Genomic DNA, 15,637 nt, shown 5'->3' with positions numbered 1-15,637 from the left:
TTTTTGGCTTGTATTTGAAATTATCTTTTTTTAATTGCCTTTTTTTTAAACTTTTATTTAATGAATATAAATTTCCAAAGTACGATTTATGGATTACAATGGCTTCCCCCACATACCGTCCCTCCCACCCACTACCCTCCCCTTTCCCACTCCCTCTCCCCTTCCATTCACATCAAGATTCATTTTCGATTATCTTAATATACAGAAGATCAGCTTAGTATACATTAAGTAAGGATTTCAACAGTTTGCTCCCACACAGAAACATAAAGTGAGAAATAATAGATGATTTTTTTTTAAATGATGATGAAATCAGATCAGACCTATTGTCATGTTTAATCCCAGTGAGAGTCAAGTTGGGAGTTGATAAATAATTTCTTTTCTTTTTTTTTTTTTTTTTTACAGAGGATCAGCTTAGTATGCATTAAGTAAAGATTTCAACAGTTTGCACCCCCATAAAAACACAAAGTGAAATATATTGTTTGAGTACTCGTTATAGCGTTAAATCTCAATACACAGCACATTAAGGACAGAGATCCTACATGAGGAGTAAGTGCACAGTGACTCCTGTTGTTGACTTTACCAATTGACACTCCTGTCTATGGCATCAGTAGTCTCCCTATGCTCCGGTCATGAGTTTCCAAGGCTATGGAAGCCCTCTGAGTTCTCCGATTCTTATCTTGTTTAGACAAGGTCATAGTCAAAGTGGAGGTTCTCTCCTCCCTTCAGAGAAAGGTACCTCCTTCTTTGAAGACCTGTTCTTTCCACTGGGATCTCACTCGCAGAGATCTTTTGCCAGAGTGTCTTGGCTTTCCATGCCTGAAATACGCTCATGGGCTTTTCAGCCAGATCCGAATGCCTTTAGGGCTGATTCTGAGGCCAGAGTGCTATTTAGGACATCTGCCATTCTATGAGTCTGCATGTTGGATCACTCTCCCCTTTATTTATTCCATCGGTTAGTGTTAGCAGGTAATACATTATCCCTCTTAGAAGTTTTTTTGTCTGTTCTACTTAATATGACTGGTTTAATTCTGTAATTAATACACAGTTATTCTTAAGTGTTAAAAATTAACTGAAATGTGATCCCTGTTAAACATAAGAGTGGGAATAAGAGAGGGAAGAGATGTATAATTTGGGACATGCTCAAGCTGACTTGCCCCAAATGGTAGAGTTAAAAACATACCAGGGGATTCCAATTCAATCCCATCAAGGTGGCATGTACCAATGCCATCTCACTAGTCCAAGTGATCAATTTCAGTTCACAATTGATCATAATGAAAGGACTAAGAGTCAAAGGGAGCACACAAACAAGAAATTATCTTTTTTTAAAAATTTTATTTCAGGTAGAGTTATAGACAGTGAGAGAGAGAGACAAAGAGAAAGGTCTTCCTTCCATTGGTTCACCCCCCAAATGGCCGCTACAGCCGGAGCTACGCCGATCTTAAGCTGGGTGCCAGGCGCTTCCTCTTGGTCTCCCATTTGGGTGCAGGGGCTCAAGCACCTGTCCATCCTCCACTGCTTTCCAGGGCCACAGCAGAGAACTGGACTGGAAGAGGAGCAACCAGGATGAGAACCCAGTGCCTATATGGGATGTGGGCACCACAGGTGGAGGATTAGCCAAGTGAGCCACAGCACCGGCCCTTGAAATTATCTCTTAAAATAAACTTAGTTAAATGAAAAATGAATTGACCTGAAGGAAACTATTCAGTAGATGATAGTGCAGGTAGAACATAGGGCTATTTCATGAGAGAAGGACTGAAGTCTAGGGAAGTATTTGAGGAGACACTCTGGAGGGGCCAGTGGTATGGCATAGTGGGCTAGGCCCCCATCTATGGCTCTGGTTCATGTCCTGGCTGCTCCTGTTCTGATCCAACTCTCTGCTATGGCCTGGGAAGGCAGTGAAAGATGGCCCAAGTGCTTGGGCTCATGTACTCGTGTGGGAGAACCAAAAGAAGCTCCTGGCTCCCGGCTTCGGATCAGCTCAGCTCCGGCCTTTGCAGTCATTTGGGGAGTGAACCAGCAGATGGAAGACCTCTCTCTCTGTCTCTCCCTCTCCTGTAACTCTACCTCTCAAATGAATAAATAAAATATTTAAAAAAAAGAGAGAGAGAGAGACACTCTGGAGTAACATTTATGAGATGATCAATTCCAGGATAGTTGTTCTGGCTTCCATGTATTCTAGGAAGCAACATGGGAAAAATAGTGATATGTCTATTAGTTTTTGAAACATGCTTAGGAAGTAATGAAAACAATGAAAGGAAGGTAATAGTCTTTATTGGGTGGGGATCTGTGTGCTAGGTGCGCTTCACATGATCTTACCACTCTCAAAACAATCTTGAAAGTTGATATTTTTTAAAGTAGTATTAATTTGCATGTGTAGGCCTTTCTCCTGACTACACTGTTGAAATGTTAGCTCAGGGGCTCCTTTGCACCAACGACAGGTGTATACAGGTGCTGAATGTGTGGTAGGCATGGATTTTGGTAGAGCAGGAATATATTAGATTAAGGCTTACCTTAGTTTGAATCTCAGGTATTTGTGCGAAATCAGCACACTGTTTTCTTTGCCATTTCCTGTGTGCAGACTTTTTGAGGTGTGATTTTTCTTTAATCTGTAAAATATAATTATGATTAGCTTACAGTTGTTGGAAGGATGAAAGCGTTTAGCAGAGTACTTCATAAATAAGCAGTTACTGGAGGTTAGTTCCCTCCTTCTACTAAAAATATTTTACAAAAGCCTAGAGTCTTTCTATGTTCGTAGATATGCATGTGAACATGAGAAATAACTTCATATGCCAAGGAGCAAATATATGATTTCTTTAATGGATCTCACCCTCACCACAAAAAAGTAATTAGGGAGAAGAGTTATTTAGCCACATACATCCACAGTTAATATAAAATGCATTTTCTTTGGTGCCAGCACCTTGGTGCAGTGAATTCAGTCACCGTCTGTAGTGCCCGCATCACATATGTATGCCAGTTTGAGTCCTTGCTGCTCCGCTTCCAATTCATTTCCCTGTTAATGGCTGGGAAAGCTGTAGAAGATGGCCCAAATCATTGGGCCCCTGCACCGACACGGGTGACCTAGAAAAAGCTCCTGGCTCCTGGCTTCTGACCAGCTCAGCTCTGGCCATTGTAGTCATTTGAGGAGTAAACCAGCTGATGGAATCTCTCTCTCTCTCTGTGTCTCTTCTTTCTCTCTGTAACTCTGACTTTCAAATAAATAAATACACTTTAAAATGTGTTTTTTTCTCTCCCTTCCATTCCTTATATCCACAGTGAACTGGGCTGCTTTTATAGAAGATCTAAAGGAAAGACTCTCATGTGATGAGAATTTTGTTTCTTTAATTGTATAAGGAAATACATTAAAAATTCTTTGTTCTCTTTTAAAATGATTCCCTTTTATAATTTTAATTTTTTAGTATTGGTATGACACATTTGGGAAACTTGCTATATAATGCCCCAAATTCTTTGGGGGATCTGTATTTTATTTTTGTGTATATGATCTGTGAGGTTTGGTTTTCTGCTTATTTTCATTTTGTTGTCACATAATCTATTCATGTATTTATGAGGTACAGTATGATAATTCAATACATGTAGATAATATATAATATTGTAATTTGCAATCTCATTGTTCCAATTGTTTATTAATTCTCTGTGTTAGAAATCTTCAGACTCTTGAATGTGAGCCATTCTAACTGGGGTGAGGTGAAACCTCATTGTGGTTTTGATTTGCATTTCCCTGATTGCTAGTGATCCTGAACATTTTTTCGTGTGTTTGTTGGCCATTTGGATTCTTGTCTTCTATTTATTTTTAGGTATATCATACATTCTTGTGGACTACAGCTACAATACTTTGCTGTAAGAATCCACAACTCATTTCTCTGAGCTAAGTATGTGTTGGTACTCATTATCCAACCACTCTCTGTGCCTCTCCCTCATACCATTCCTAGTGTCTCGGGCCTCGTATGCCCCTCTTTTCTATGAGATTTATATTTTTAGCTTCCACAAATGAGTGAGAACATGCAGTATTTGTCTTTCTGTGACTGGCTTATTTCACTTAACATGACATCCTCCAGTTCTGTCTATGTTGCCGCTAATGAGAAGAATTGATTCTTTCTTAAGACCAAATGATATTCCATTGTGTACATACACTGCACCAGTGAAATCTTTGCTACTGTAAGGCAGCAATAGACATGGCAGTGCAGCTCTTGGATATAATAACTCAGTTACCTTTGACTAGCCTGGTAGTGGGAAAGTTGAATTACATGGCAGTTGTATTTTGCTTCTGAGGAAGCTCCATGCTGTTTTCTGTGGACTGTACTAGTTTATATCCATGAACATAGTGTAAGAGTCCCCCGTGCTCCACATTCTTGCCAGCGTTTGTCGCTTTTTTGGTTGTTGTTTTGACAATAGCCATTCCAGCTGGGGTGAGATTATATCTCGCTGTGGTTTTGATTTGCATTTTCTTGGTGTTATTGATATTGAACATTTATTCATGTAGTTCTTGGCCATGTGTGTGTCTTATTTTGAGCATTATCTGCTCAGATCATTTGCCTATTTTTAAATTGGATTATTTGTGGTTTTGGTGTTGAACTTGTGTATATATTCTGCATATCACTCCTCTGTTGGAGGAACAGTTGGCAGATTTTTTCTCCCAGGCCCCAGGTTATCTCTTCATTCTACTGATCATTTCCTTCGCTGTGCAGAGGCTTCTAACACTCAGGTCTTGGATCCATGCTGAATTGACTTCTGTATATTGTGAAAGCCAGGGATCTAGTGTCATTCTTCTGCCTGTGTTGTGTAAGGAAATATTAAATATAGGTGTTCCTCAGGAGCCATCGGTCTGTGGTTCCAGGGCCACCCCACCCTCATGCGTATGAAAATCTGCAGATGCTCCAGTTCCTTATATATATGTTATAGTGTGCATATATCCTATGCTCATACCCTTGTGTGCTTTAAATCATCTCTAGCTATGTTATAATACCTAATATAGTATGGATGCTGTATTTTGTTTAGGGAATAATGACAGGAAGAAAGTCTCTGCATGTTCAGTACAGACATATTTTTTTCCCAGATATTTTCTACCCATGGATGAGGAATTCATGGGTACAGAAGGCTGACTGAATGAATTTATCTTTTATCTAATTTAAATAGTATATTTCATCAATAATAGCATTTATTTATCTGTATTGATAATTGATAGTTGTTATGAGTAGGTTTAGGAATACCACTCAGACTTTTAGGAAAGAATTTGAAAAAAGAATCCAAGAATAATATCACATCACATTCTGTTTTGAAGATGTCTCTTATTTCTCCTCTTTATTTTTATCAATATCTTTTTATCAATATCTCCAAGAACCTGTCACGCTTGTTTAGGTCAATGGATAATAAAAATGAAAAATTTAAAAATAAGAGTATGTGGAAAAGTCATATGTGTGTATATGTCACTAGAGAGTGTCAATTCACCAGTATTTTCATCTGTTTTCAGAATTGAAGAGTTTGAAGAAGCTGTCAATTTCTTTACCCAGGCTCTTAAAATTAACCCACGTTTCCTAGATGCTTACCTTGGACGGGGAAGTTCTTACATGGAATATGGTCAGGAGGAACCCAACAAGCAAGCCCAGAAGGACTTTACGACAGCGTTGCATTTTAACCCAGCATACACAAAAGCCAGAATTAGTTTGGGCTATAATTTACAGGTAATCTTATACAACAGCATCTCAAGCACTGAAAGTGTGTTTTGGACAGAATTTATTTGTTGTTTTACTGACAGGGGAATGAGAGCTGTTTCTTTGGTTATGAGCATTTACCTTTACCCTTAGTTTTAGTAGCAAAGGCAGCAGTGGGGAAACAGCGGTTCATATAGTTACAGGGAGCCTGGATGAGCATTGGACCTAGTATTCTCGCACAATGATGAAATCATTTAATGACACATCTTCCAGAATGCATTCCCATTGCTAAATTGATGCATCACTGTACTTTTTTCTTATCATGGAGTTTATCACCTATTGATTGGATAGACAGACATCAAACAATTAATCACATGAATAATAATTTGATTATAGTCATGGTAAGTGCAACAGAGGGAAAAATAAGTTTTAATGCAACTGTTACAAGTAAACTTAGCTTTGTTTGAAGGGTGAGAGAGAATTTTCTGAGAAGTCAACATTTAAATTGAGATTAAAAGTGATCAGTAATTAGTCAGTGTTAAGAGTTGGGGCTAACATGTAGTAAGTGTTCAACAGAAGGAATTGTCCATTAGAAAGTTATTCAATGGCTGGCGCCGTGGCTCAATAGGCTAATCCTCTGCCTTGTGGCGCCGGCACACCGGGTTCTCGTCCCAGTTGGGGCGCCGGATTCTGTCCCGGTTGCCCCTCTTCCAGACCAGCTCTCTGCTGTGGCCTGGGAGTGCAGTGGAGGATGGCCCAAGTCCTTGGGCCCTGCACCCGCATGGGAGACCAGGAGAAGCACCTGGCTCCCGGCTTCGGATCAGTGCAGTGTGCTGGCCGCAGTGGCCATTGGAGGGTGACCCACAGTAAAGGAAGACCTTTCTCTCTGTCTCTCTCTCTCTCACTGTCCACTCTGCCTGTCAAAAAAAAAATAATAAATTAAAAAAAAAAAAAGAAAGTTATTCAAGAAAGAGTGCCCATGTAGATGGAATTTACGGAAAAGGGGAGAGTGGTGTGAAGTCAGCAATGGCTGGAGTTGAAGGTCTTGAGATCCAGTTAAAAAATTAGCATTCATCAGAGAAATGACTTCAACCTTGCATTTAGGAAGATCTTCTGGGTATATGGTAAGTTGAAAAAGGCTAGAAAATCACATGAGTACAAAGGATTGAATCAGTAGAGGAAGGCCTGAAAATGGAGAGGTAGGGGCATCAAAATACTCTCCAGGGGAAAGTGACAATTTGTTCAATAAATGCTTACAGATTCCCTTGCTATTTATCCAGCATTTTGGTTATAGAAGTGAGTACAACAGATGTAAGCAGGAACAGATGACAGATATAATCCTATTGTGAGGCTGTTTGCAATTTAATAGCCTGATAATATAACCTCAGTTTGTCTGCTTCCTTGTTTATTCAATGAACTTATCATGACAACGTGGACTTTTAAATGGTTTATCTAAACAGAAAAGATTTGCTCGTCAAGAAACAGGATCTGATTCCCTAAATAGGGATATTTCTTTTTAGTTTTGTGTGAGAGTCACTGAACTGTGCTTCATTAAAGCAAGTAAGCTTCTGAGATTTGTGGAAGTTGGGGTTTGAACCCATAAGAAGAAAGGACAGATCCTCAATTGTGCTGAGTTTATTAAATCATGGTCTTCCTGGGGTGAGGTATTAGGCTTCCAGCTCATCGTCTCTAGGAAATACTCTGACGTTCTCCTATTAACAGTGCCCATCTCTTGACCTTTTGTCTTTTTCCAGTTGGTACTAAGTTTGGTATATACAGATACTTGGTAGATTTATGTCTTCTATGGAATATATATATATACACAAACATATATATACACACACACTCATATATATATACACACACACACACATACATATATACACATATATATCCTAAAATTCCACTTGCTGGTGTGATTTATCAGAATGTATTTTACATCATTAGTTTATTCATTCATTTATTCAGCAATATTTATTTTGTTATGTGTAACTGGAGATTCAGTGCCCAGAAAAATAAATGCAATCCCTGCCTGTGTGTATGGAGCTCATTGTAAATTTTTTGGCCATTGTCAGAAACATAGTTTGGTGTTTCCCATGCTGACCATGATTTTATGTTATCCAAGATGACCATGTGGTTACATTTATCCTAATTAGCTAAAACTGCATCATAAATATTCAGAAGTAATTAGGTAATTGGGTATATTAACTGTATAATCTATAAGGAGGTCTCAAAAAATTCATGGAAAATTGACATTATCTTTTAATTCCATTTTCCCATGAACTTATTAAAGTTCACCTCAACCTGTACTTTCTTGTTTAAAAAACTTTAGATTCAGCACAATATAATATACTTAATAAAGGTTTTATTTGAGTAAGAAAGTAGAATCATAAGCATTTGTCCTGTTATGAACTATTTCCTACCTTATGTAATCAGAAAATTATTTTAGGCCCAAGGAAAATTCCAGAAAGCTTGGAACCACTTCACCATTGCCCTAGAAGTTGATCCAAAGAGCTACCTAGCATATGAAGGAAGAGCTGTGGTCTGTCTCCAGATGGGTAATAATTTTGCTGCAATGCAGGATATTAATGTTGCCATAAAGGTAAAAATCCACTTAGAAGACACTGTTGTTGGCATTGATTAACCCCACCCATGAATAGATTCGATCAAAAATTACCTTTTAAACTTTTTGAAGTGACTTATGGGGAAAATAATGTTTGTCTTTTTCCTTTGTGATTCCTAAGATAAGAAGATATTATGGCTTGCCAAATTTGTAATTAAATATATTTAAAAATTTAAAAGCAAACTCCTGATAAACACTGATTCCTCTCAGTAAATGCAGAATATAGTTTCATGGGAGATCATGCTTTATAATACAAAATGTATATACAACATAAAGTGATACTCTTCATAGGTTTTAAGAAACTACAGAAAGAACAGTATAAAAAGTATAAATCCCAGTTGTTTCCCTTAGCAAGATGGCAAATAAGTCTCATATTTTGAGTACAATGATGGAAATCCTTCTTCTAGTTTCGGGTTTTGTTTCTGTGGATTTGAATAGGTGTGACATTTGAAATGAGCAAAAGGAAAGAACTGAAAGATAATTGCTACTACAGGGGCCGGCGCTGTGGCATAGGTTAAGCTGCCACCAGCAGTTGCCGGCACCCCACATGGACACTTATTCATGTCCCAGCTGCACCACTTCCCATCCAGCTCTCTGCCTGGGAAAGCAACGAAGGACGGCCCTGGTCTTTTGGCCCCTGCACCCATGTGGGAAACCTGGAAGAGACTCTTGACTCCTGACTTTGGCCTGGCCCAGCTCTGGCAGCTGTGACTATTTGGGGAGTGAGCCAGCAGATGGAAGATCTCTCTGTGTCTCTCTCCCCTTCTATGTCTATATCTCTACTTTTCAAATAAATAAATAAGTCTTTTAAAAAAATCAAAGTTAAAATAAATGTGATGCTAAGATTTTTAAAAATTGCTATTACAGAGAACAAAGAAGCATGTTAACTATTCAATTTCATTTCATTTCTTTCTTAGCGTAATTCAACAGATAAGTGTTTCTCCCCTGTGTCTATGACTAGGAAAGGAACTGAGGAAAATACTAAGGTTATTTGTTTTATTGCAACCAAATCAACAAAGTATTGACATTGAACCTACTTCATATTGAGTCCTTCCTACAAAATATTTGCTCTAATGGGATTTTACCTGCCCTATAAAATTACAAGCTTCCCATAACATTCGCTTTTGTAGACATGAAATCAGAGGTAAATACCATACCCAAGTGCTAAACACTCACACTATTATATTGCAGATCAATACTACAGCAGAATACTTAACAAATCGAGGTGTGATTCACGAGCTGATGGGTCAAAAACAGAATGCAATGAAAGACTACCAAGCAGCAATCTCTCTAAACCCTGCATACTCCCTGGCTTACTTCAATGCAGGGAATATCTACTTTCACCACAGGCAATTCTCCCAGGTAATGTGGGTTTTCCTCTAACATTTTCTTTTTGACATTAAATGCTTTCTTTGTTATGTGTAGTTTCAAAATGCAGTCCTTACACCTTAGCTAATAAATCTTTAGTTCTTTTGTAAAGCATTTCCTAGGAATGTTATTATGCATAAGTGTTTATACCTCTGTGAATTTGTTCTCTGCCTCGTCATCAACCCTTCACTACCTGTCTCGTAAACATTTGTCGGTACTTCCTGAGTGTCAGCACCTGCCTTCATAGCTCCATGTCGCCATCTTCCCCTCTAGAATCCTCTGTACTTGCTCCCCATTTAGACTTTGGGTGGGTGAAGGAACCAAGTACTTGATCCATCATCTGTTGCCTCCCCCGCCTAACAGCAGGAAGCTGGATGGAAAAGAGAAAAGGAATTTGATTCCAGGCACTCTGATATGCGACGTGGGCACCTAAGAGGTGGTTTAATCTGCTGTGGCTTAACACTCATCCCTAATATGGCATTCAAATCGGTGGAATGACTTTTATGTTTTCTATATTTTGGAATTTATTGAACTTTAATATGGTCTAGTATAACATCTAAAGAAAATTTCAGGGGCTGGTGCTGTGGTGTGGAGAATAAACCACCACCTGTGATGCTAGCATCCCATATGGATACCTGTTCAAGTCCCAGCTATTCCACTTTCATTCCAGTCCCCTGCTTATGTGGCTGGGCAAGCAGCAGGAGATGGTCCAAGTACTTGGACCCCTGCACCTGTGTGGAAGACCCAGAAGCTCCTGGTTCCTCGCTTTGGATCAACCCAGTTCTGGCTGTTGCAGTCATCTAGGGATGAACTAGCAGATGGAAGACCTCTGTCTCTCTTTATACATATAACTCTGCCTTTCAAATAAGTAAACAACAATAAAAATAAAAAAAGTTCAGTCTTTCCCAAGAAGGGTTTCTACCATCAGAACATAGAGTTAAATCTGTGCTTATGAAATATACCCTAATGGTTACCCATACATTGTCTTTTCCTGGCTCATCTTGGACTGAAAAATATTTATTCAAGTATCTTGTTATTAGTGTGTTCCTGTATGTTTCTCCTTACTTCTCTTGCAATGTCTGCTTTATGAAAATTGCCACTGTATTATCTCATGTACAACCATACTAACTATATATACATTGTGAATTATGGCACTGCAATAATTCTTTGTTTCTTCCAATGCTCTTTGTAATGAATTTTGCTTTGGTGTGGAGATTGTGACTTCTGTTTGCTTTTGCCTGGTCTAACTTTGCCTTTCCTTTAATTTAAAATCATTTGTTTTCAGTATGTCTCTTTTATACTACATAGAGTTTGATTTTGCTCTGAGAACCAACTTGAAAATATTTTTTAATAGGTAAGTTAAGCATATTTGCATTTTTGGCATGATCACTGTATTTACTCTTGGTTCTGTTATTTTATGTAGTATAGAATGTGTTTACGTCTTTTTTTTTTTTTAAAGTATTTTACTGTGTGGTCTGTTTTATTTGATTTTTCCCCAGAAGTTTTCTGAGGTTTAGAAAGACTCATAGTTTTGCTGTTGTGATAACTTTTATAAAAATACCTTTAATACCTGTAGTTCCTTATTTCTTAAGTTTCTTTACTGTGAACAATAAAATTACCCTGTGAGTTCCTCCTCCCTTACTTCTTCCTATCACCCATTATTCAATTTGAGTTAATAGTGTTGTCTTTTTTAGAAAAATGTTTATTCTGATTTCTCCCCATTAAGATGGTGGAGTAGGGAGGGAGCTTGCTACTCAAGTCTAGGAGAAGACAGTTTTAAAAAAGTGGAAAGAGTGCTGTTTCAGGGAAGAATTAGGGAGAAAACAGCAAAAGAGACTCTACACAAATTGGATGAACATTGTGGACCTACATGGAGGGTGTGGATGCAGCAGGGTGTGGACCCCAGCAACCGAAAGCCTCCACATCAGCGTTGGAGAGTGAGGTAAGAACAGACTGCAACATCCCAAACCACTGGCAAAAAAGCTATAGGAAGAACCTAGAGGGAATCCGGTTTGGCACCTCATGGGGAATAGTGTACCTGTGAAACTAGAGGAGAAAAAACAAAAGGGGGTTTTCTCTCTCCCCGATCATCTTGCAAAGGTGTCCTATAACAAGCTGACAGAGAGCAGGCACCATTTTGGACATACTTAACAGCTGAGTCTGCTTGTGTCTGTGCACAGCAACCAGCCTAGTGGAGACTCCTGAGTCTGGTGGGGAAAACAGACAGAAGACTGTGTGCTCATGACTGTGGGAGGCTTGTGTGCTGGGACTGTGAAAACACTGAGGCTGCATGGAAGACTCAGGGTGTGGCTGGGATATTGGACAGTCACTGTGGGAGGCTCCACACAATCAGGGCTCCCTGGTTACCTGGCAAGAGATATTGCTGGGGAATCTGAGCTTACACTGAGGACTGGACAGATCCTTTGTGTGGTCCTTCTGGCAGATCAGATGAATAATATACTCATTGGGGCTAGCGCCCAGGCACTGGTCTCCTTCAAGGAGAGGAGCTAAGCTGAGACTATGCCAACAGACAAGAAGAAGCCTCACCTCTGATTTAAAAAAAAAAAAAAAAGATTTACCATGCCAAACCTGGGTGTGTCACCTCAGACATGCTCTCCATCCTGGAGCACTGAACAGAGCTCTCTGGCCAAGCCCACACCTCTAGGTATTATCTGAAAGCAGACAATCCACTAATCTACTCAGACATAGTCCAAAAATAAAAGCTGCCACAGTGAAAAACAAAGAAGAAACCAATGAGAATCTCCACAAATGCTGAATAACAAACACACCAATTCAAGAGATAAGAATAAGGAAGACAACATGATATCCCCAAAAGAATACAACAGTTCAATACCTGATTAAAGATGATGAGATTGAGGAAATGCCAGAAATGGAATTCTAAAAATTGATCGTAAGATTACTTAGAAGTAATCAGAAACAAATGCACAAACTAATGAAATCCATATATGACATGAAAGAAAATTTCTCCCATGAAATTGAGATCTTAAAGAGAAAGCAAAATGAAATCTTGGAAATGAAGAATTCAATAGAACAAATAAAAATGCAATGGAAAGCCTTAACAACAGAATTGGTGAAGCAGAAGAAAGTATATCATGGTTAGAAGACAAATCCCTGAAAATTTTACAGTTAGACCAAACACAAGAAGAAGTTAAAAAAATTTAAAAAAACTGTTGGTAATCTATAGGATATTATCAAATGACCCCACATATGGGTACTAGGAGTTCCTGAAGGTGTGGAAAGAGAGAAAGGATTAGAAGGCCTTTTTAGTGAAATATCTCAGGAAAAGTGCAAAGGAAATCCAAAGTAAAAAATAGGAAAATTTTGGAAAAATGGCAAGGCAAAGTTGTTACTTATCAATAGTCACCTTGTTTATTATTTTTATTTATTTAATTTTATTTTATTTTTGACAGGCAGAGTGGACAGTGAGAGAGAGAGACAGAGAGAAAGGTCTTCCTTTGCCGTTGGTTCACACTCCAATGGCCGCCACGGCCGGCACACCGCGCTGATCCGATGGCAGGAGCCAGGTACTTACCCTGGTCTCCCATGTGGGTTCAGGGCCCAAGGACTTGGACCATCCTCCACTGCACTCCCTGGCCACAGCAGAGAGCTGGTCTGGAAGAGGGGCAACCTGGAAGAGGCTAATCCTCTGCGTTGCAGCACCGGCACACTGGATTCTAGTGAGCCGCGGCGCCGGCCTTTTTTTTTTTTTTCCAATAGTCACCTTGAATATAAATGACCTTAACTCTGCAGTTTAAAGACACAGACTGATTAAAAAACAAAACCCATCTATTTGCTGCCTACAAGAAACACATCTTACTAACAAAGATGAATTAAAAACTGAAAGTAAAAGGACAGAAAAAGATATTCCATGGTAACAGAAACTAAAAAAGAGTTGGTATAGCCATCCTAATACCAGACCAAAAAGATTTTAACACAGTAACTGTTAAAAGAGACAAACAAGGGCACTATATAATGATCAAGGGATCAATTCAAAAGAAAATGTGACTATTATAAATGTATATGACCTAAATACAGGGCACATGGCTATTTAAAAGAAATGTTAAGGGTTTTAAAGGGAGATATAGAATCAAATACAGTCATAATGGGGGATTTCAATACTCTACTTTCAGCAATGATGATCAACCAGACCCCCCCCCAAAAAAAAGGAGAGAGAAGACTCAAATCAATAATAGTAGAGATGAAAAAGGAAATGTAACAATAGACACCACAGAAATAAAAAGAATCATCAGCAGTTACTACACGGAATTGTATGCCAACAAATCAGGAAACCTAGAAGAAACGGATAGATTCCTGGGCGCATACAACCTACCTAAATTAAGCCATGAAGACATAGAAAACCTAAACATACCCATAACCAAGGTGGAAATTGAATCAGTATTAAAGACCCTCCCAATAAAGTCAAGTCCAGGATTAGATACCTTCATTGCTGAATTCTACCGGACATTTAAAGAAGAACTAACTCCACTTCTCAAGTTATTCAAAACAATTGAAAGGGAGGGAATACTCCCAAATTCTTTCTATGAAGCCAGCATCATCTTAATTCCCAGACTCAGAAAAGATGCAACAGAGGAAGAGAACTACAGACCAATTTCCCTGATGAACATAGATGCAAAAATCCTCAGCAAAATACAAACCAATCAAAATCCAACAACACATCAGAAGGATCATTCACCAGGACCAAGTAGCATTTATCCCTGGTATGTAAAGGTGGTTCAACATTTGCAAATCAATAAATGTGAAACATCATATTAACAAACTGAAGAACAAAAACCATATGATTATCTCAATAGATGCAGAGAAAGCATTTGATAAAATACAGCAACCTTTCATGATGAAAACTCTAAGCATATTGGGTATAGAAGGAACATTCCTCAAGACAATCAAGGCAATTTATGACTAACCCAGGGCCAGCGTCCTATTGAATGGGGAAAAGTTGGAGGCATTCCCACTGAGATCTGGAATTAGACAAGGATGTCTACTCTTGCCATTGCTATTCAATTTAGTCCTGGAAGTTTTAGCCAGAGCCATTAGATAAGAAAAAGAAATCAAAGGGATTCAAATTGGGAAAGAGGAAGTCAAACTGTCCCTATTTGCAGATGACATATTCTGTATATAGGGGATCCAAAAGATTCCACGAAGAGAATATTAGAACTCATAGAAGAGTTTGGTAAAGTAGCAGGATAGAAAATCAATACACAAAAATCTACAGCCTTTGTATACAGAGACAATGCCACAGCTGAGAAAAAAATCTCTAAGATCAATCCCATTCACAATAGCTACCCCCCAAAAATCAAATACTTTGGAATAAATTTTAACCAGGGATGTCAAAGATCTCTATGATAAGAATTAACAAAACATTTAAGAAAGACACATAAGATACAAAAAAATGAAAAAAATCCATGTTCATGGATTGAAAGAATCAATATCATCAAAATGTTCACTCTTCCAAAAGCAATTTACAGATTCATTGTGATACCAATCAAAATATCAAAGACATTCTTCTCAGATTTAGAAAAAAATTTAAAAAAAATTTAGACTTCGAATAGCTGAATCGATCTGATACAACCAAAACAAAACCAGAGGTATTGCAATACCAGATTTCAAGACATACTACAGGCCGGTGCCGCGGCTCAATAGGCTAATCCTCTGCCTGTGGCGCCGGCACACCAGGTTCTGGTGCCAGTCAGGGCACCAGATTCTGTCCCGGTTGCTCCTCTTCCAGTCCAGCTGTCTGCTTTGGTCCGGTAGTGCAGTGGAGGATTGCTCAATTCTTTGGGCCCTGCACCCGCATGGGAGACCAGGAGAAGCACCTGGCTCCTGGCTTTGGATCAGCATGGTGCTCCAGCCTCAGTGCGCCGGCCACAGCGGCCCTTAGCAGGTAAACCAACGGTGAAGGAAGACCTTTCCCTCTGTCTCTCTCTCTCACTGTCCACTCTGC

The 15,637-nt window shown here is 38.9% G+C and overlaps 1 protein-coding gene across 14 annotated transcripts in view; it reads left to right on the top strand.

Annotated features, from left to right (window-relative positions):
- Window positions 1-15,637, top strand: part of TTC6 (tetratricopeptide repeat domain 6) — a 281,858-nt gene that overhangs the window by 210,351 nt on the left and 55,870 nt on the right. For 12 of the 14 annotated variants that reach the window (XM_051822786.2, XM_051822793.2, XM_051822794.2 and 9 more), the window contains 3 exons: window positions 5,486-5,696; window positions 8,116-8,268; window positions 9,481-9,651. In XM_051822786.2, the coding sequence (XP_051678746.2) occupies window positions 5,486-5,696; window positions 8,116-8,268; window positions 9,481-9,651 (535 nt within the window). Of the gene's footprint in view, window positions 1-5,485; window positions 5,697-8,115; window positions 8,269-9,480; window positions 9,652-10,942; window positions 13,032-15,637 lie in introns of those variants that run through there. The other 2 variants (XM_051822784.2, XM_051822787.2) reach the window with 2 other exon arrangements.

This window comes from Oryctolagus cuniculus, chromosome 12 (genome assembly GCF_964237555.1).
Source record: "Oryctolagus cuniculus chromosome 12, mOryCun1.1, whole genome shotgun sequence".
In the NCBI taxonomy this organism is placed as follows: Eukaryota; Metazoa; Chordata; class Mammalia; order Lagomorpha; family Leporidae; genus Oryctolagus; species Oryctolagus cuniculus.
Note: the sequence above shows the minus strand (reverse complement) of the source record. Positions and strands in the feature narration are given on the sequence as shown.